Source organism: Asterias amurensis, chromosome 3 (assembly GCF_032118995.1).
Source record: "Asterias amurensis chromosome 3, ASM3211899v1".
Classification (NCBI taxonomy): Eukaryota; Metazoa; Echinodermata; class Asteroidea; order Forcipulatida; family Asteriidae; genus Asterias; species Asterias amurensis.
The window spans coordinates 13,498,416-13,520,245 of record NC_092650.1 but is presented as its reverse complement, the minus strand read 5'-3'; the positions used below and the strand labels follow the sequence as shown (position 1 = coordinate 13,520,245).

The following is a 21,830-nucleotide window of genomic DNA, read 5'->3' as shown; positions in this document are numbered from 1 at the left end:
AGTGCTATAGGGGAATCCCAACCCATGGAATACACGTGCTACTATTACATCAGCCAGGTGCGGTTTGTGGTCGAACGACATGGACAACTTTAATTTAGAGTCTAAAGTGACGTCGGCATTTTTTAATTCTCGACCCTCGCGCAGACGCAGTGTGAACCTCTGGCACCATGTTCTAGAGACTTCACTCTACACCTGCGGTCAAAATGGCGTTCAACATGAGAAGCCGTGCTCCAACAAACGACACAAGATTATATGAGTTGTTAGGAGTGTCTAAAAATGCGAGTGAAACTGAAATTAAAAAGGTAAGATAACGGAGTACATTTTTGTTGAATTTACGTGAAATAAATTACTAAATTTGAGCCCCTAATGCGGGGATATTCCCTCGCTTTTCGCGCTCTGGCTTTGTATTTTTTTGTTACCACCACGACACAAAGTGAATAGTGAATGTCGCAAGAAACGCACTCATTTCCTTATTCATGTATGACGAAAAGCCGGTAGGCGGCATTAGTAAAGCGAATAAAGCACTCAGTAGTTAACGACCAAAGAAAGAGCGGTAGTCTGTTTGTAATTCTAGCTCAGGTATTTGGCCAGTGCAGTGTTTTTTTTTGGCCGTGGTTTCCTCTCACACAAAAATTACAAGTGTTCCATTTTGGTTATAAAAATATTTTGTAATTTTTCTTTAGTTAGGTCTTTTAAATTTTGGAATTCAATTGTTTAAAAGGCAAATATTTTGTATACCAACTCAACTGTCATTTCATCACCCTTTTAACTTGTTAGCATCATATACTTTTTAGGCCTATGTCTTTACCGGCTTCCCAGTAAATGAGTAAGGTTACAGAACAGGCACTTTGAATTCATAAATATTGTGTCAAAATTATATTATTAAATTTTAGCAATTTTTACGGTCTGTGGTCTTGATGATGACAGATGATGAAGCTACTTTTTAGTCTCGCTAAAATAATGCCACAGTTTTTTTCGGAGCATGAGTGTATGGGAGTTTCTGCCACTTGATACTTGTTCCTTTTTTAAGGAATTAATTTGTGTTTTAGCTACCAATTTTTCTAGGAATTTGATATAAAAATGGAAATAAAGTTCAACATAATTTTTTCTATTGAGTAGTCAACAAATGGGCGATGGGGCAGAAAAACAACAGTAAGTTGAATTGCATTTTTTGAAGTAGTTGTGATAACGTAACCCTCCTCCCGATGTACGCACAGGCCGAAGGGTTACGAAGCTCCCGCAATGTGTGCAGGGCAAAATTGTTAAAAACGTACAATTTCGACAGCTAGTCAGCAGATTTGCTCCATTTTTACCACTTTTGAAAATCATCACACAAATTCTAGGAACACGAACTTGATCCTCAATGTCTAATGAATGCTACCATATCACTCAAAACACCATTGAGGAAATAATTTGAAGAAAAAGGACCAAAACTTACCAGATACCTAGCGAAAGAGTAAAAAATGTCCCAGGTTGAAAATTTTAATCTGAGGGGGGCGGATTTTCAAAAGTGGTAAAAATGGAGCAAATCTGCTGACTAGCTGTCAAAATTGTATGTTTTTAACCATTTCGCCTTGCACACATTGCGGGAGCTTCGTAACCCTCCGGCCTGGCAGCCGTTGGGAGGAGGGTTACGTTATCACAACTATTTTTGAAGATGTTTTTTAAACTTCACTCAACAAAAAAGCAATGCAAGCATTATGAATGTTGAGTATGTGGGGAAAGTTTTGGTTGTGTAGTACCATGGAAACTTCATATATTGGTGGCTAAGGGTCGTACAACTTTCATCTATCAACTCCGATTTTAAAAACGTATAGCGTTATTTATTAAGAAGGCCCAAGATATTAGACTCCTATTTAAGGCTCACGGGGAGCCTTATAGTTTCTAGAAGTAGGGTTTTCCTCTTATAGCAAGTTTGGACAAGGACAACTGTTGACTTTACTAATGGACCCTTCCCATGAAATATGCTAATTACATTTACGCATGCGTATAGACCCTATTTGTTGGCAAACGCCATAGAGTTGTGCACTAAGCAGACGCGATTGCGTCACGCAGCCATTAGCCATGTACAAAACAGCGCGATTTTCCCTCATTTTGCCAACCAAAATGTTAGTGTGCACACGCTGTGTGCAATTTACATATTTCATGGGAAGGGTCTATTGCTTGGCCAACTTGATTGGAACAATGTTAAGTCATCCATGGTTTGTTCCTGCTCTAAACTCGTCAACTGTTGGAGCGTAACTAATTGGTGACTGTATCTTGTAAGGGGTCCGTGATCTACAGTCTGGTGGTAGTTGCCATATTAAAACAAAGTTGCTGTCACAAGCTCAACCAGTGGACTTGAACCAGCCCTGCTCACACTATGATTAGTAAGCCAGGGGTGGATTTCACAAAGGTAGTCCTAACTTAGGACTAGTCCTAGGCAATGCTAAGAGATAGGACCAGTCCTAAGCTAGGATGAGTTACTGGTCCTAACTTAGGACCGGTCCTATCTCTTAGCATTGCTTAGGACTAGTCCTAAGTTAGGACTACCTTTGTGAAATCGACCGCTGTGCAGATTAGTAATGGGCAAATAGTGAAATTTGGTATTCGGTTAACCGCTGGCCAACTTTCCGAAATTAACCGGATATTTGAATATTTTTTCCTGTTGCTAGAGGGCGCTATTTTTTGGGTCAAAAACGGTATTGCGGTTACGGTTAGGAAAAACCGTTCGCCATTAGCCAGATATTCAAATTATTCGCCAGGCCTAGTGCAGATATCAACCAATTGTTGACCATTTGTTTTTGATTTGACTTATTATTCAATTTCGCAGTTCAAAGCAAAACAAATTCAGCAAGGTACATGTATTGTAACTATTGAATCAATGTTTGTTTATTTTTACAGGCGTACAGGAAACTAGCCAAGGAGTACCATCCTGACAAAAACCCCAATGCTGGAGAAAAGGTAAGGAAATAAATAATTTGTAAGGGTTTAAAGTTCATTTAAGATATGGTTACAGATTTTACCAAACACTACTAAAGGTTAATAATAAATTCCATAAGTGGAAGTTCCAGCTTTCTTGATCATCTTGGATTGTTACTTAAATATACTGTGCCATCAAAACTCAAATGATACATCTGTATGTCTACAAGCGCCTTGAGTGTCACTGAGTGACGGATGTGCGGGCTATATAAGAAGCCACTATTATTACTATTATAATAAATTTAATTACAACATCAAAGGCCCATCCCATCGCAGGTGACGAGCAGCACCAATTGTCTTCTCCCTTTGAAATACCTCAAATCAAAACTTGCTTTTTACACCCATTCATTTTTTTTTTTTTTGACTTGTTGTAGTTTAAGGAAATCAGTTTTGCTTATGAAGTGCTGAGTAATACTGAGAAACGAGACACATACGACCGCTATGGCCTGGAGGGACTCAAGGAAGGAGCTGGAGAAGGAGGAGGTAAGCACTTAAGGTTCTTGTCACACAGGCCTCGACAACGAAAACGAGAATTTTAATAATGCACGCCCTCGATTGGTTGAATGAGCGTGGGCGTATTCTGCAGGGAGCAATTTAACCAATAGATTACATTCTCTTTGCGTTGTGATCGTTTTCGTTATCGCTGCAGTGTGACTTGGCCTTAAGCTTGGGCTGCTGTTGTCTACACTTGTTAACAAATTTTGACTTCAACTTTTTCAGCGACAAGCTGGTGGGAACAGTTAGCTTGTCATTTCATTGGTCTGTCAGCTTAGACGCTTGTCCCTCTGAAGGTTTCTCTTGCACATGTACACTATCATTGCAAAGAACTAGTATGATGAGAAATCTGTTGAGCTTTTTGAAACTGAACTAGTTTTTGAGACCATATTACTAGTTCTTGGGTAATTAATAATAATAATAATAATAATAAATAATAAGACATTTGTAAAGCGCCTAATGCAAAAGCCTCAAAGCGCATAAAGAGAACAATAAAATAAACAATGAGAGAAAGATACAAAGCGTTCTTTCTAATTGTTCACAAGAAACAGTCATGTCCTCGTTTTGAATTAACAAGTCATGCTTACTTGGGAACAGTGTGTTTATGTTTTATTGTTAAACCTCTGTTTGTTTCTCTTTGCAGGCTTTGATGACATCTTCTCCCATTTCTTTGGGGGTGGCATATTTGGCGGTGGCGGTGGTGGTTTTGGTGGGGGGAGGAGACAGAGAAAGATGAAAGGGGAGGATACTGTGCATCGTCTTGGGTAAGTCAAGAAATAAAGCGCAGGCCTGATACTTCACGAAGACGACAAAGGCGGCCTTCATGCCCCCTGGTCAGTGCCTTGGTGCCCCTAAAAGTCTCCAGGCGAGATTTACAATATCCTCAGAGGATGCCCTCAACCAAGGAGAAAATGCCTTGGTGCCCTTGCCCTTTCAAAAATGAAGCATGCATGCCTGAAAGCATAATGTACCTTGTACACTTTACATCATTGGTAGTCATTTTAGTGATCACCTTCCTAAAATTTTGTTCACGACGCCAACATCAGGCATTTCTTGGAAACAGTCAGTTTGCCTTATAAGTATAAACAACCAAAACATCAGCCATTTTATAAATGTGATGTGATGTTAAGTAAGAGTTTTGTGGAGACACCGTGTTGTTAAATCCTTCTTTTGAGTAACCAGTGGTTCTGAAAGGAATCGGTTGACTCTAGTTTCGTACAGTACTCTGTCCATAGTCAGGAGACTGCTAGATTCTTAACGGAGCCTGTGGCTTTCTTGGAGAGTGTTGGGCTGTGGAGGCATGGAGTTTATTGTTTGGGAGGTGTAGTGTGTCCCATGAATGGATCAAGGGAAGACGCTGTTCACTCGGGTGTATCAGTGTGGCTATGGTGCTGGAGCAGGATAAAGGTTGTGCATGTGTTATTAAGCAAGAGATTCAACAAAGCTGTGCGAAAATGGCCAGATTAAACATACTTTCAGGTTTTTGAATTTTAATTTGTATATAATTTGTTCACAGGGTTTCACTTGAAGATCTTTACAATGGTAAAACTTCCAAGCTACAGCTAAGCAAGAACGTCATTTGTGGAAGTTGTAAAGGGTAAGTAAGTAAAGATGATTGGGAAAAAAAGTTAGGGGAAACCCCTGCTGTATGGTAGCAATAAGGTTTCTGAAGTTTTGTTAACGTTCCTTGTTCTATTGGTGAGGCCACACCATAAGCAACGCTCTTTGAGGTTCTTGGTGGCATTACTTTAAAGGCAGTGAACACTAAATAATTATTATCATATTACGAGTAATGGGGAGAGGTTCATAGTTTAAAACATTGTGAGAAACAGTTCCCTCTGAAGTGACGTAGTTTTCGAGAAAGAAGTAATTTTCCACGAATTTGATTTCGAGACCTCAGATTTAGAATTTGAGGTCTGGAAATCAAGCATCTGAAAGCACACAACTTCCTGCGACAAGGGTGTTTTTTCTTTCATTAATATTTCGCAACTTCGACGACCGATTGAGCTCAAATTTTCACTGGTTTTTTAATTTTATGCATGTGTTGAGATACACCAACTGTGAAGACTAGTCCTTGACAATTGCCGTTAGTGTCCAGTGTCTTTAAACAAAATATTTGTTTACAAAAATAAAAAATGGGGAATAGCACTATGATTGTTTTCTGCTGATTCATTATTTACCAGTTTCAAACTTTACAGAGAATTTGGACAAGGGGGTACGACACGCATCCTTTAAAACTTTGAAAATTGTGTTTCTTGATCAAGGAGAACCTCAGCTTGGCTAGCAATTGACACCTCATGAAGTTAATGATTTGTGTGTTTTGATTTTACAGACATGGTGGTAAACAGGGTGCCATGCAGCCTTGTCACAGTTGTCATGGGCGAGGTATTAAAGTGACGATACGTCAGATTGGGCCTGGTATGGTACAGCAGATGCAGTCTACCTGTACGGACTGTAGAGGAGAAGGTATGATGTATAACAATGTAAACAACCAGCATACAAACAAGGGCAAGATAGAATGGATGCGTTAGAAGCAGCATAGAAACAAGGGCAAGATAGAATGGATGCGTTAGAACCAGCATAGAAACAAGGGCAAGATAGAATGGATGTGTTAGAAGCAGCATAGAAACAAGGGCAAGATAGAATGGATGCGTTAGAACCAGCATAGAAACAAGGGCAAGATAGAATGGATGCGTTAGAACCAGCATAGAAACAAGGGCAAGATAGAATGGATGCGTTAGAACCAGCATAGAAACAAGGGGAAGATGGAATGGATGCGTTAGAACCAGCATAGAAACAAGGGGAAGATAGAATGGATGCGTTAGAACCAGCATAGAAACAAGGGCAAGATAGAATGGATGCGTTAGAACCAGCATAGAAACAAGGGGAAGATGGAATGGATGCGTTAGAACCAGCATAGAAACAAGGGCAAGATAGAATGGATGCGTTAGAACCAGCATAGAAACAAGGGGAAGATGGAATGGATGCGTTAGAACCAGCATAGAAACAAGGGGAAGATAGAATGGATGCGTTAGAACCAGCATAGAAACAAGGGCAAGATAGAATGGATGCGTTAGAACCAGCATAGAAACAAGGGGAAGATAGAATGGATGCGTTAGAACCAGCATAGAAACAAGGGGAAGATAGAATGGATGCGTTAGAACCAGCATAGAAACAAGGGGAAGATAGAATGGATGCGTTAGAACCAGCATAGAAACAAGGGGAAGATAGAATGGATGCGTTAGAACCAGCATAGAAACAAGGGGAAGATAGAATGGATGCGTTAGAACCAGCATAGAAACAAGGGCAAGATAGAATGGATGTGTTAGAAGCAGCATAGAAACAAGGGCAAGATAGAATGGATGCGTTAGAACCAGCATAGAAACAAGGGGAAGATAGAATGGATGCGTTAGAACCAGCATAGAAACAAGGGCAAGATAGAATGGATGCGTTAGAACCAGCATAGAAACAAGGGCAAGATAGAATGGATGCGTTAGAACCAGCATAGAAACAAGGGGAAGATAGAATGGATGCGTTAGAAGCAGCATAGAAACAAGGGCAAGATAGAATGGATGCGTTAGAACCAGCATAGAAACAAGGGCAAGATAGAATGATGCGTTAGAACCAGCATAGAAACAAGGGCAAGATAGAATGGATGCGTTAGAACCAGCATAGAAACAAGGGCAAGATAGAATGGATGCGTTAGAACCAGCATAGAAACAAGGGGAAGATGGAATGGATGCGTTAGAACCAGCATAGAAACAAGGGCAAGATAGAATGGATGCGTTAGAACCAGCATAGAAACAAGGGGAAGATAGAATGGATGCGTTAGAACCAGCATAGAAACAAGGGGAAGATAGAATGGATGCGTTAGAACCAGCATAGAAACAAGGGGAAGATAGAATGGATGCGTTAGAACCAGCATAGAAACAAGGGGAAGATAGAATGGATGCGTTAGAACCAGCATAGAAACAAGGGGAAGATAGAATGGATGCGTTAGAACCAGCATAGAAACAAGGGGAAGATAGAATGGATGCGTTAGAACCAGCATAGAAACAAGGGGAAGATAGAATGGATGCGTTAGAAGCAGCATAAAAACAAGGGGAAGATAGAATGGATGCGTTAGAACCAGCATAGAAACAAGGGGAAGATAGAATGGATGCGTTAGAAGCAGCATAAAAACAAGGGGAAGATAGAATGGATGCGTTAGAACCAGCATAGAAACAAGGGGAAGATAGAATGGATGCGTTAGAACCAGCATAGAAACAAGGGGAAGATAGAATGGATGCGTTAGAACCAGCATAGAAACAAGGGGAAGATAGAATGGATGCGTTAGAACTAGCATAGAAACAAGGGCAAGATAGAATGGATGCGTTAGAACCAGCATAGAAACAAAGGGAAGATAGAATGGATGCGTTAGAACCAGCATAGAAACAAGGGGAAGCTAGAATGGATGCATTAGAACAGCATAGAAACAAAGGGAAGATAGAATGGATGCGTTAGAAGCAGCATAGAAACAAGGGGAAGATAGAATGGATGCGTTAGAAGCAGCATAGAAACAAGGGGAAGATAGAATGGATGCGTTAGAAGCAGCATAGAAACAAGGGGAAGATAGAATGGATGCATTAGAAGCAGCATAGAAACAAGGGGAAGATAGAATGGATGCGTTAGAACCAGCATAGAAACAAAGGGAAGATAGAATGGATGCGTTAGAACCAGCATAGAAACAAAGGGAAGATAGAATGGATGCGTTAGAACCAGCATAGAAACAAGGGGAAGATAGAATGGATGCGTTAGAACCAGCATAGAAACAAGGGGAAGATAGAATGGATGCATTAGAACCAGCATAGAAACAAGGGGAAGATAGAATGGATGCGTTAGAAGCAGCATAAAAACAAGGGGAAGATAGAATGGATGCGTTAGAACCAGCATAGAAACAAGGGGAAGATAGAATGGATGCGTTAGAACCAGCATAGAAACAAGGGGAAGATAGAATGGATGCGTTAGAACCAGCTTAGAAACAAGGGGAAGATAGAATGGATGCGTTAGAACCAGCATAGAAACAAGGGGAAGATAGAATGGATGCGTTAGAACCAGCATAGAAACAAAGGGAAGATAGAATGGATGCGTTAGAACCAGCATAGAAACAAGGGGAAGATAGAATGGATGCGTTAGAACCAGCATAGAAACAAGGGGAAGATAGAATGGATGCGTTAGAAGCAGCATAAAAACAAGGGGAAGATAGAATGGATGCGTTAGAACCAGCATAGAAACAAGGGGAAGATAGAATGGATGTGTCAGAACCAGCATAGAAACAAGGGGAAGATAGAATGGATGCGTTAGAACCAGCATAGAAACAAGGGGAAGATAGAATGGATGCGTTAGAACCAGCATAGAAACAAGGGGAAGATAGAATGGATGCGTTAGAACCAGCATAGAAACAAGGGCAAGATAGAATGGATGCGTTAGAAGCAGCATAGAAACAAGGGGAAGATAGAATGGATGCGTTAGAACCAGCATAGAAACAAGGGGAAGATAGAATGGATGCGTTAGAACCAGCATAGAAACAAAGGCAAGATAGAATGGATGCGTTAGAAGCAGCATAGAAACAAGGGGAAGATAGAATGGATGCGTTAGAACCAGCATAGAAACAAGGGGAAGATAGAATGGATGCGTTAGAACCAGCATAGAAACAAAGGCAAGATAGAATGGATGCGTTAGAACCAGCATAGAAACAAGGGCAAGATAGAATGAAGTGCTGGTTTGTTAATGTAATTCAGTCACTTCAGCGTTCAACATTGGGTGTGTTTGATTAACTTCCCCAGGTAGACTCGGCCCCCCCCCCCCCCCCCCGGTGCGTTCAAATAGCTTTGATGTAATTCTCGGGCTCTTTTGGGTCAGACCCTAAGTACCCTGGTTGTGGAGCGGCTACTTGGGGCTGACTGAGGTGCATGACGTCATGATGAAAAACTTTCTCAATGGCCACTTTTTCGTTTGTCATTCAGCAGAACACTTTCAGGAAGTTGACACACATTTTCACCTCGATGGCGTGTATTGCAGAAGAGTACAACTACAATCATGTAAAATAACCCTAGTACATGCTAAAAATGCACCTAAGAGCATAATAAACCTCAACATTTTCTAGGGTACCATTGTGGGTATCATGTTCCGTGGCGTTTTGGCTGCCTCGCTCTGCACTTGCGTTGTGCCTTTGAAAATTTCCTCTTTTTTTTTCAACGGGCAGTTGCATGCCTGGTATTGTTGTATCACTGTGGGCTTGTAAAATAATTTAACGTTGCAGTTTTAACTTGAAAACGATATGTTATGATCTTTTAAACCAGTTGATGTTGGGTTTTAATTCAACCGTTATTTGTTTAATTTTAATTCTGTGCAGGGGAGCGAATCAACGATAGGGATCGATGCAAGAAATGCAATGGAGCTAAAGTCAATAAGGAAACCAAGATCCTTGAAGTTCACATTGATAAAGGCATGCGAGAGGGCCAGAAGATCACATTCCATGGGGAAGGAGATCAACAGGTTAGTAACTTCAACGACATTGAATTGTAAAGGCAGTGGACACTATTGGTAATTACTCAACATTATTATTAGCATAACACCTTACTTGGTAACGAGTAAAAGGGAGCTTGTTGATAGTATAAAACGTGAGAATTGGCTCCCTCTGACATAGCATAGTTTTCAAGAAAGAAGAAACTTTCCACGAATTTGATTTCGAGACCTCAGAATTAGATTTTGAGGCCTCGATATCAAGCATCTGAAAGCACACAACTTGTGACAAGGGTGTTTTTTCTTTATTATTATCTCGCAACTTCGACGACCAATTGAGCTCAAATTTTCACAGGTTTGTTATTTTATGCATATGTTGAGATACAGCAAGTGAGAAGACTGTTTTTTTTTTTTTTTTTTTTTTTTTTTTTTTTTTTTAGTATTTTTAATATTTCCATTTTTTTTTTTTTTTTTTTTTTTTTAATGTGTTTATATATCTGGGTCTGTTGTTTCTAATGTCTTAAACTTGTATCTAGTTTTGTATGCATTGTTGAATCTTTTTAGTCACTAAACCAATTTGTACATTTGCTAATTGCTCATGGTTCGATGTATATTGATGGATTAATTTTATGTATTTTTAATATTTCTATTTCTATTTTATGGGTTTAGGCCCTTTATATTATATCTAGGTCTGTTGTTTCTAACGTTTTGTCGGTTATTATTCGGTTTAATAGTATTTTGCCTCTATGTTTTTAATTGGTCTTGTTTCTGTTTAGCCTTTTTAGTTTTTATTGTTAGGCGCATAGAGGAATCTTTTATTCATAATGCGCCTTATAAATGCTGTTTATTATTATTATTATTATTATTACCAATAGTGTCCAGTGTCTAAAGAGTTTATCCTTATTCAGGCTTCATAACTTCTGAAGCACACTATGAATGTTTACAATTTATACATTATCGAAAAGGTCTTCAAAACCTGTACAAACGCTACACAAAGTGTAACCCCAATTTACACTTGACCCTCTGTTGTTCAAATCCCAAGTTGAAGGTTAATATTTGACAAAAATCATAACTTCTGAACCACACACTGAATGTTTACAATTTATACATTGATCAGCGGAGAGTTCTTTAAAAACTGAAATAAAACGTCACACAGAGCTAACTCAAATTTGTCCTGGTCTTCCTTTTCTGCTTTCAACCGGAATTTGAAGCGAACAATTTGGAATCCTAACCATGATACATGAACCATGAGGTCATGTGAAAGTTGTTTCAAATCAACGGTCAGCAACAGGAGCACTTTGCTTGGTGATGTGTCAAATAACTTAATTGATATTTTTCTTTTGTGTTTTTGTAGCCTGGAATAGAATCCGGTGATGTCATCATTGTCCTGGTTGAGAAAGACAATGACGCCTTCAAGCGTGTTGGTAACGACCTGTACAGGGAGCAAGAAGTCACCATCACAGAAGCACTGTGTGGCTTCCAAATAACACTCAAACACTTGGATGACCGTCAGCTACTCATCAAATGCCCAGGGGGAAGTGTTATACAACCAGGTAAGGCACACTGTCAAGTCACAGCTTGTTGTTTGTCTTATTATTCTGGCTCATCCCCAGCCGTGAGACCCGTGTCCTTAAAACAAGACACTTAACCATTGCTTCGTCCTTTGTATGATGGGATGTAAAGCCGTTGGTCCCATGTGTTATGTAACGCATGTAAAATAACCCAGTGCACTTATCGAAGAGAGAAGGGGGTTTGCCCCGGTGTTCCCTTCTGCGGCTGCTGTATGTGCCATAGCACCTTGTAAACCCTTATAAGATAGTTGGGTCTCAGAATTCATCACTGCAATAACCTATCGTTCTGAAAGTTTGTTTATTCTCAACGCCTTTAGTACCTTGTTTGGTAGATACATGCTCCATATAAGACTTCTGGGAATTGTGATGGCTCTTAATAGGATTTTTAGAACTTCCTGGGATGCGATTCGTTGTTTACATAACTGCACCTTTTGTTGTGCCGTAGGTTCAAATTGCTTAAGAGGTGGATTATAATGGCTCCCTTACAGGTCTTATTGTCCAGGATGGATTAGATGTCTGTGGTGGTAATGTCTCCCGGTCTTTAATAACTGTTTTGGTTATGAATTAATATACCCCTCGGAAGTGATGCAAAAATGTTTGAGAGCGCCCTCTCATGGTCACGAATAGGCCTACGGCGCACTGAAAAAAACATGTTTGTTTGTTGATCTTCCCTGTGTAGTAAGGTGCCCAGACATGGGATTTGAGTTGTTACTATCAAGTACATACAATGCACACTTTACAGTGTAAAGTCTAAAGTAGACGATATCTGCAAATGAAACGCAGGACTTGAAGTATGTTTAACTGGTGAACGGCAGTGATTTGTTTTCTCATTGTTTTATGTGTAAACAGGCAATTATTGGATATTATCTTTATAAGTTTTTAATGCATGGAGCAATGGTTCTAGTTGGTTAGATTCCCTTCAAGGAATTTCATGTGGTTGTCAAAGTCCATGAGAAGTTTCTTGTCGACAAGAAATAGAAATTGGAGGTTGTACAGTTATTCTCATTTTGTTGACAAAAGGTATTACAAACCTGCTTGGGTGATCATACTTTTTTTTATATATATATATATATATATTTTATGCAAGTCACCAGACACACAAGGTCTGAAGGCTACTTCAAGGTGTGGGCTACAATTATTTTTTCCAGAGGCCGTTGCCACCTACTCCTAGGGCTGAAACAGGGTTACCCCTTTTACAGTCCATACGAATGTAGGCTTGGGTATCATCAATTTGAAGCCTGGCCGGTAGAGCAGAAAGCACTATCTCCCCAATTTAATGTAGCAAGTGTCACGACAGGGATTTGAACCCACACTCTGCTGATCAAACAGAAGAGCTTGAATCCGGTGCTCTTAACCGCTCGGCCATGACACTGCCACTGATCAAGTCATGAACATCCTTCAGACCAACAAAATGTTGGTGATCAGTTTTTCGTAAGTTACCTCAGATATTCAAAAATGGAAGACCAAAGTAGAGGATATTTATCTTATCTGAGTGCAAAAAGACTGTATTAATCAGTACTGATGTTAATGTTTGGTGTTTGTTTCCTTTTAGGTTGTAAACGTGTAGTAGAGAATGAAGGTATGCCATTCTACAGGAATCCATTCACCAAAGGCAATCTGATCATGAAGTTCAACATTAAGTTTCCTGAAAATAACTTTGCAAGTAGTGAGCAGCTTAAGGTGAGCAACACACTGTTTACTGTTGGTTATTTTAGTAATAATAATAATAAAGATTTGTAATGCGCATGTATCCACCCTGCTGGGTGTTCAAGGCGCAGTCAAACCAAAACAAAACCGAAGAAAAACCGATAAAACAGAAATTTAGTCCTTGAAAACCAGTGACATAAGATAAGTTTTGAAGGAGTTTTGAATTTTGTGGTTGAAGAGTTCCAGATGTGTGGCGCAGCTGAAGAAAAAGTGCAGACCATGTGTGTTGGACTGCATTCTAGTGCAGATGTCTAGACCAATTGACCACAGAGGCTTGGCTGGAGACTAGTCACTAGCCGTTGACCGAGGTTGACAACTCTATGGATGTTGAAACGTGCGGGAATAATTTGCACAATTTGGCAATCGTGCAGGAATGGTATGCGCAATTTAACGGTCCTGCAGGAATGGTGTGTGCAATTTGATGATCTTGCAGAATTTTGTTGATTGTCTCGTTTTGGTGTTTGTCATTGTTTGTTTTTTGTCGTTCTTATTGTACAATGTAATTTTGCTGTATTTTGCTTACTCTTTTTAGCTTAATGTTTGCAAAACACTGTACAGCGTTTTGAGATTTTTTATGTAAGACGCTATATTAAAAATAAATTATTATTATTATTATTATTATTATTATTATTATTATTATTATTATTATTATTATTATTATTATTATTATTATTATTATTATTATTATTATTATTATTATTATTATTATTGGTTTGCGCCCCAGACAAAATGTAACCTTGTGAAGAACCCTAGTGACCTGCGTTTTCTGCATAGAAGGTCTAAAGATAAACGTTTTGCTTTCTTTTTGATTAGAAATTGGAGAAACTTCTTCCACCCAGACCAAACCATGAAGCTGCTGGTGAGGATGCTGAAGAGGTTGAACTGGTAGAGTTTGAGGCCTCACACACCAATTCACATAACCACCGAAGCGAGGCTTACCACGATGACGACGACGAAGATGAAAGTGGAGGCGGCGGTCCTTCTGTGCAATGTGCGCATCAATGAAAACCGACTGGCTGCGGACTGGCGGCAAGTCAATTTTCTAGGCTAGGAACAGACTTGCATCGAGTCTCACCCTAACCGAGCTGGGAGTGGACTAATGGGCAAGTCTTAACAATAAATAACCTAGTAGATACCATGTAAAGAGGGCAGGGTGCGTGTGTCATGTATTAAAAGTAATCATTACAAGAATTTAACATCACTGTATAAAATTCAGACTGTCTCATCTCATGTAATTTCCCCCATTTTAAATAATGGAACAGTCTTGATTTTGCTCCAAATAAATTTCGGTTTTACTGTTGCGCGCATAGGCTGTCAATATCTGACGAATTATTTATACAACCAGACTTTAAATTTTCAGCGGTGAGACCTCTGTGGTTTTGCATTTTGTCACTGAGTGAGAGCAATGGATGCATGGTACCTTCAATGTGTTGTATCTAGGGTTTAAGTTCAAAATGAATAAGGTATGTTTTGATGTAAGTTATAGTCCAAATGGTACCTTATACACACTCTTGTTTACTGTAAGTGTGCTTTGGGGTGTTGGATGCTTTATTTGCTGTATTTGAGTCTGTTCTCTCAAAAGCGCTTGATTATGGTGTGGCTGAGCATTCTAGTACACTGGACTCAAGTTCTGGTACTGTCAGAGTGTGGGTACTAATAACTCTAATTCATCCTTAAATTGGGACTTATTGCAACCTGTGGGCTACTTGTGTTTGATATCAAGAACCAAGAACACTTATTGTTAAGATAAGGGGTTTGCCCCTGTGTTTCTGGCATGGTTAGCTGCAGATTGCATCGCATCACCTTGAAACCCTTACAAATTGGTCTCGTAATTCAAACACGAAAATTTTGATTGCATTGAGACACCCATGATAAAGCGCCTAAATGTGTTATTATGCATTGCTAGTACTACATCCCTTATGCAGACAAAAAGACAGCACATTTCCTTCAAGGAACACGTTGCCTTGGATCGGTCGAGTTGGTTCAATGAAAAGCGTTTGAAGCTTTTTGTTATGAAATGCAAATGGTTAGATAGATAATTTAGGGTGCGTTCGTTTAGCTTCCCTGGGTCGACCCCGGTCTGCCCCCAGTGCGTTCGAATAGCTTTGACGTCACTCCAGGGGCTCACTCGGGTCAGCCACAGTGCCCTGCTTGTGGAGTGGGTCACTTGGGGGCTGGCCCCAGGTGCATGACGTAACTACGAGAGCGGTGAGTGATCGTTCGTTTAGCTCTTGTCAGGGGCTCACCCGAGTGAGCACCACGAAAAGGGAAGCTTATCGGACGCAACCTTAAAAGTAGAATATAATGATCCACACAAAGGCCGACCATGTTAGTTGGTGATATCAAAGGAAAGCTGTTCAATTTCGAATGATACTCGTGTGGATCATTATATTCTACTTTTAAAATATCTTTCTTACCATATGCGTTTCCTAAAAAAATGGTTTCAAATGCTTTTCAAAGACCAACTCTTCCGATCCAAGGCAATGCGTTCCTTTAACCTTAATACACTCGGACATTGTTATTGTTACAAGTAAAAATATAAAATCCACCTTTTTGTGTACTTGGTAGAAAACAAACTGTCCATTTAGTTTGATCACTGATATTGTTTGACCAGCCCTCGATCAATATTAGTCTTGCAATTGGCATATTTTCTAAACATAATTGAAGTCTTGACTTTAAACAATGTAGCTTAGAAGCACTGTGTACATAAAGATGTTTCTTGGGATAAGAATATGAGACTGGTTTGCTGGGTTAAGCCATGTTGTAAGTTTCACTGGGGGACCCTTTGATTGAAAAAGAAGATTGTAAGAACAATGAGTTGTGAAGATTTGCGCTACCTGCTAAATGCTGCTTATCAGAGTTAGTATACAAATTAGGAATGTTTATGAGTGCAATGGTGACAATGTTTTCAGAAGTTAAATGTTGAATGTTCCATTTAATGAGATGAAGCCAATTTGAATGGAACTTGCCATCTTTTAAAGACAGTGGACGCTATTGGTAACTGTCAAAGACCAGTCTTCTCACTTGGTGTATCTCAACATATGCACAAAATAACAAACCTGTGAAAATTTGAGCTCAATCGGTGGTCGAGTTTGCGAGATAATAATGAAAAAAAAAACACCCTTGTCACACAAGTTGTGTGCCTTCTGATGCTTGATTTCGAGACCTCAAATTCTAAACTTGAGGTCTCGAAATCAAATTCGTCTAAAATTACTTCTTTCTCGAAAACTGCGTCACTTCAGAGGGAGCTGTTTCTCACAATGTTTTATACCATCAACCTCTCCCCATTATTCGTAATCAAGAAAGGTTTTATGATGATAATTATTTTGAGTAATTACCAATAGTGTCCACTGCCTGTAAGGAACATTTTCTCTTCATTGCACAAGTGCAAGAATAAACAAATTGTACATTCCGGCATCCATTGCAAGGGTGTTTGGTACTGCTGTGTTTAACGCAAGGTGTAGTCCAACAGGCAATAGCCAATGGTACCAATATGCATGGTTTGTGACGTCATGCTATTAGCCATTTTGAGATATGCTGGACACGATGTGATTTGGTTTGTGTAAACATGTCTGTATACACCCATACCAATCCGTGTACTTCGGTAGTTTCCACCATATCTCAAAAAGGCTAATATCTACAATGGTTTGATTCATGAACGCTGCATAACCGCATTGATAGATGAGAAGGATCTACTTGGATGTTATAAAAAACTCTTTGATAGCATCTTTTTTATTCCCAACTCAATCACAAATTCATCAAAATCTTATTGTAGTGAGTTACATAGCTTTTGTTATTGCAGCCTGAAACTGGACATTTCCCCGAATGCTTGAGAAGGGGTCCCAATAATCCAAGCATTTCTTGGAAAATATGTAAATTATGTGCTAGTTCTTGGTCATTTGTACAAAGCGTATGCAAAGATTCCACTTCGTTAAATCCAGTTTATTGTAACTTATTCAAGATAACTTTGTTTCATTAGTACAAAGTACAGTGTAAGTGTTTTTAAAGGCACCATTTCATTGACACTCATAGAAGAGCTTTCTAGAAATTGTACTAGGCTTAATAGTCATGTCTCATGTCTTCTGTTGGAATAGTATTGTATTCAATGAACCAGCCATTATATCAAAGCTAACTCGACAGCCTAATTCTGTCACTTTTAGTACCATGAATAATCCACTTAAAGACCCCATGCACATTGCGAAGCACACATACACACACCTATCTTGTCCGCCATTTGGGGAGTCAAAATTGAGCAAAAAGGATTGGACTCCAAAAATGCTTGAAATGGTAGACATGCGTTCTTAGGAGGTGTATTCTGCATTTTTTGCAAGGGATCTATACACTATGATAGCCTTCTTGAAAAGTTATATAAGTGACGTAAACATGACGTACACTGGGTTTCAGCGGATTTGCACTTTAATATATCCAAATGTTTCATTGTAAACACTGCTGTATAAGCATGACTGCCAGTGTTAACAAAAGAGGCTGTATATTCGTATAGTTTTCAATGGAAGTCCCATAAAAAGCATCACTTGTCTGTTTTTCAGGAACGCTGTTATAGTGTAGGGTACATCTTTTGATTATTAGTATCAGTGATAGTGATGTTATACTTCAAAGGTGACATCAATATGTGACATTTCATCAACTGGCCCATGGATTAGGCGAGATACATTGGTTACATGTCTTGTCTGTTTTTTCTCTTTTTTTCAAATTAAGAAATGCAATGAATCGCCCAATGAAGAACGTCCAACAGTGGTTTTAAAAATATCCCAAATGTACACACATGCACAACCAGCTTTGTGTTGCAGCGACTGTGTGAACCTTCCTTTGCTCTGTACACTTATAGACTCAGACACTATTGGTAATTGTCAAAGACTAGCCTTCACAGTTGGTGTATCTCAACATATGCATAAAATAACAAACCTGTGAAAATTTGAGCTCAATTGGTCATCGAAGTTGCAAGATAATGATGAAAAATAACCCTTGTCACACGAAGTTGTGTGCGTATAGATGGTTGTTTTCGAGACCTCAAGTTCTAAATCTGAGGTCTCAAAATCAAATTTGTGGAAAATTACTTCTTTCTCAAAAACTATGGCACTTCAGAGGGAGCCGTGTCTCACAATGTTTTATACCATCAACCTCTCCCCATTACTCGTCACCAAGAAAGGTTTTATGCCAATAATTATTTTGAGTAATTACCAATAGTGTCCACTGCCTTTAAAAGCTTTCAAGCTTCCGTTTGAACGAGGCCATTTTTTACGGATAGGATGGTTTGTCTCTGAAAAACTGGTATATAATACAGCTTACTCTTGAAAGATGAGTGTCCGGGGTTATTTTTAATTTCAAACTCGTCCCCTCCTACTACTGTACGACCATTTAATATTTTTTTTAATGATAAACTATGCTAATTTGCAATGTGATATGCGGTGACACAAATATAGTGTGCAAATTTTAGTTTGGTGAATAGCTGTGCCACCATGCACACTGGAATGTAATGGCTCAACAATGAAACTATTTGCCTGTCAAACCAACACAAACACCTGTCTAGCTTGTGCCTGCGAGCAAAATGAAACTAGCTTGTGAAAGTGCATTTGTGTTAATTTTTTTAATTTTAAAAACGTCTTGTAATTCTAACAGTTATACATTAATCTTGTTTAGCCTGTGGGTGCGTGCGTTTAGCTTCCCTGGGTCGACCCCGATGTGTGGCGTTTTTTTTTCTTTCCAGGACGAACGTGGGTAATTATCTGCACACATTCGACCTGGAAAAAGAAAATGCCACACACCGGGGTCGACCTGGGGAAGCTGATCGAACGCACCCTGTGTGTACAAGTTCTGTGCACCATGCTGTATTGCTGAGATGTTATGTACACAAAGACATTAGAAAACTGTTATCTTTTGATCCCTTGTATGCGAAATAAGTATCTTCCAAAATGATTTACACATTTTTTCTGACAGGACAGGACACAATGATGTAGAACACTGACCATATATTTGCAACTAAACATAAACTGATCTTAGGCAGAGAAACTGCATCGGCAAGATTTTTTGTGACAGAGTTTGAGTATTCACTTTCTGTTTAGTTGTAAATTTTTAATAAGTGTATTCTACATGTATACCATTATTTCATGTTGTCTCGTCAGAAAAATTATGCAGAGGAAGACGCTTATTCGCATATAAAGGTGTAAAGGGGCAGTGGTCTTTGTGTACAGAACCTTTCACTGCCAGTGTCCCAGAAATGTTGGTGCGGCGTGCAGCACTTGCATGTACTGGCATTAAGAGATTAGTCTAAGATCTATTATCGTGTTCGTACTTGGGCTGTTATTTCACTGTTTTTTATGTGTATTAAGAATAAAATATGGCACACAACTATTTTGACAGTATTTATAATTTAGGGGATGTATACTTGTAAAATTGTTCAACTGTTTTTAATTTTTCAATGGTGATTTTCAGCTGTTCAGTTAATTTGAAAAGTAAGAAATTTGGTTTAAAAATAAATACTAAAGCAGTGTAGCTTTAATTGAGACAAACATCTTTCGCTAAATGTCTGTAAATGTATCTTTATCCAGTGTAATCTAAGAAGAATGAAACAACAAATCTTTTTAGATGATACAGAGTAAAGTTTAATCCATGTCTGTTTTTATTTAAATCGTAGAATATATCACATGCTGATAAAACAGACAACTCAGATTTTCCTGTACAAGATACAAACCCATTGACCTGTTTGAGATATGATTTACCAAAACCTAAGTCTCATACTTTTGTGTCCACCATATTTCTCAACATGGTCTCATACTTTTGTGTCCACCATATATCTCAACATGGTGAATTAAACCTTGCTTTTCGTAGTTACTTCCTGGCACTGGCGCTTGTATAGATTCTCCATTCAAATCAAGCATCATGTGCTATGAAGCAACACACTGCACCACACACAAAATTCACAACACAGGAATCCGATTGGTACCATTTGGACATTCATGTTTGTGATTGGTCAATGATGGAGTAGAGTTTTTAAACCTCTTACATGAGTGACATACAACGCCAAAAACACTGAGGTCGGCGAAGACCTATCATTGGCTAAGAGTTGTGCGCAATGCGTACATGTATGCACAACTCTATTGTTTGATCTGAGCGATAGAGACCAATTCAATGGGCAGAAAAAACACCCTTATCACACTAAGTTGTGTGCTTTCAGATGTTTGATTTCGAGACCTCAATTTCTAAATCTGAGGTCTCTAAATCAAATTCGTCGAAAATTACTTCAGAGGGAGCCGTTTCACACAATGTTTTATACTATCAACCTCTCCCCATGAATCGATACCAAATGAGGTTTTATGCCGATAAATATTGTGATTGTCCACTGCCTTTAATTTGAGTCGACTTAAGTTTCAATTGTAAGATGTAATGGCACAGATCGTCACGAACAGCTTGTGAAGTACTTAGTTACAAGGTGTCATTATAAGAGCATTAGAGGATTTAAGATTTGTCCCCCTCCCCCCCCCCTTCCCCCCTCTCCCCTTGAATTGAAAATTTTAACATCCAAAGGGATGTTGGGTTTACTATTTCTGATTTCAAATTAATGCAATTTGGAAACATCACTTTATTGTGTCACAACTGGGCTGGTAATATTAAATCTGTTCGGCATGTTCAAATTATGTGAATATGTTGGGGCTCCCTAATTTTGCAATCCAGTCAATTAATGTTAAGCTATGGGGCATTGTGGTTTTTGATTTATGATTTTGTTTAATGGTATATAAAAATGGAAGCTATAAATATTTGGAAGCTGTTACAAATTTAAATGTTTTGAAATATCCAGAAATGTTGTACTAGGATCAAACGGAAATCCCACATTAAAAAGAGCGAACAATGACAAAGGAGAACTTTTTATTCAATAAATTGTTTGTGCAAATAAATTGGTTTATGATGCAATTTCGTTTTCTCTCTTAACGGCAGTGGACACTATTGGTAATTACTCAAAATAGTTTTTAGAATAACACCTTTCTTGGTGACGAGTAATGGGGAGAGGTTGATGGTATAAAACGTGAGAAACTGCTCCCTCTGAAGTGCCATAGTTTTTGAGAAAGAAGTCATTTTCCACGAATTTGATTTCGAGACCTCAGATTTAGAACTTGAGGTCTCGAAATCAACCATCTAAATGCACACAACTTCTTGTGACAAGGGTGTTTTTTCTTTCATTATCTCGCAACTTCGATGACCGATTAAGCTCAAATTTTCACAGGTTAGTTATTTTATGCATATGTTGAGATACACCAACTGTGAAGACTAGTTTTTGACAATTACCAACAGTGTCCACTGTCTTTAATAGATCCTTTTTAGATGATGTCCCTATTTTATCATACCCCTTTCTGGATAACTTACACTCTTCCAGGACTGTGAACGCAATACTTGACAAGTTTGTTTTGTTACATTGACTGGGAACAGTATTGTTCATGGCCGAGTGGTTAAGAGCATCGAATTCAAGTTCTGGTGCTAATTCACTGCTGGGTTCGAATCCCGGTCGTGACACTTAAGCAAGATACTTTACTATAATTGCTTCTTATCACCCAGGGGTATATATGGGTACCTGCGAGGGTA

At 38.9% G+C, this 21,830-nt stretch overlaps 1 protein-coding gene across 1 annotated transcript; it reads left to right on the top strand.

Moving 5' to 3' along the window:
- The first annotated feature begins 159 nt into the window (after positions 1-159).
- On the top strand, positions 160-21,125 carry LOC139934595 (dnaJ homolog subfamily A member 2-like). Its single transcript, XM_071928878.1, has 10 exons — positions 160-302; positions 2,884-2,943; positions 3,336-3,444; positions 4,100-4,220; positions 4,973-5,053; positions 5,789-5,922; positions 9,851-9,993; positions 11,315-11,513; positions 13,084-13,211; positions 14,052-21,125. Exons 1-10 carry the CDS (start codon positions 204-206, stop codon positions 14,241-14,243), a joined length of 1,266 nt encoding a protein of 421 aa, XP_071784979.1. The 5' UTR covers positions 160-203; the 3' UTR covers positions 14,244-21,125.
- The last annotated feature ends 705 nt before the right edge of the window (positions 21,126-21,830 follow it).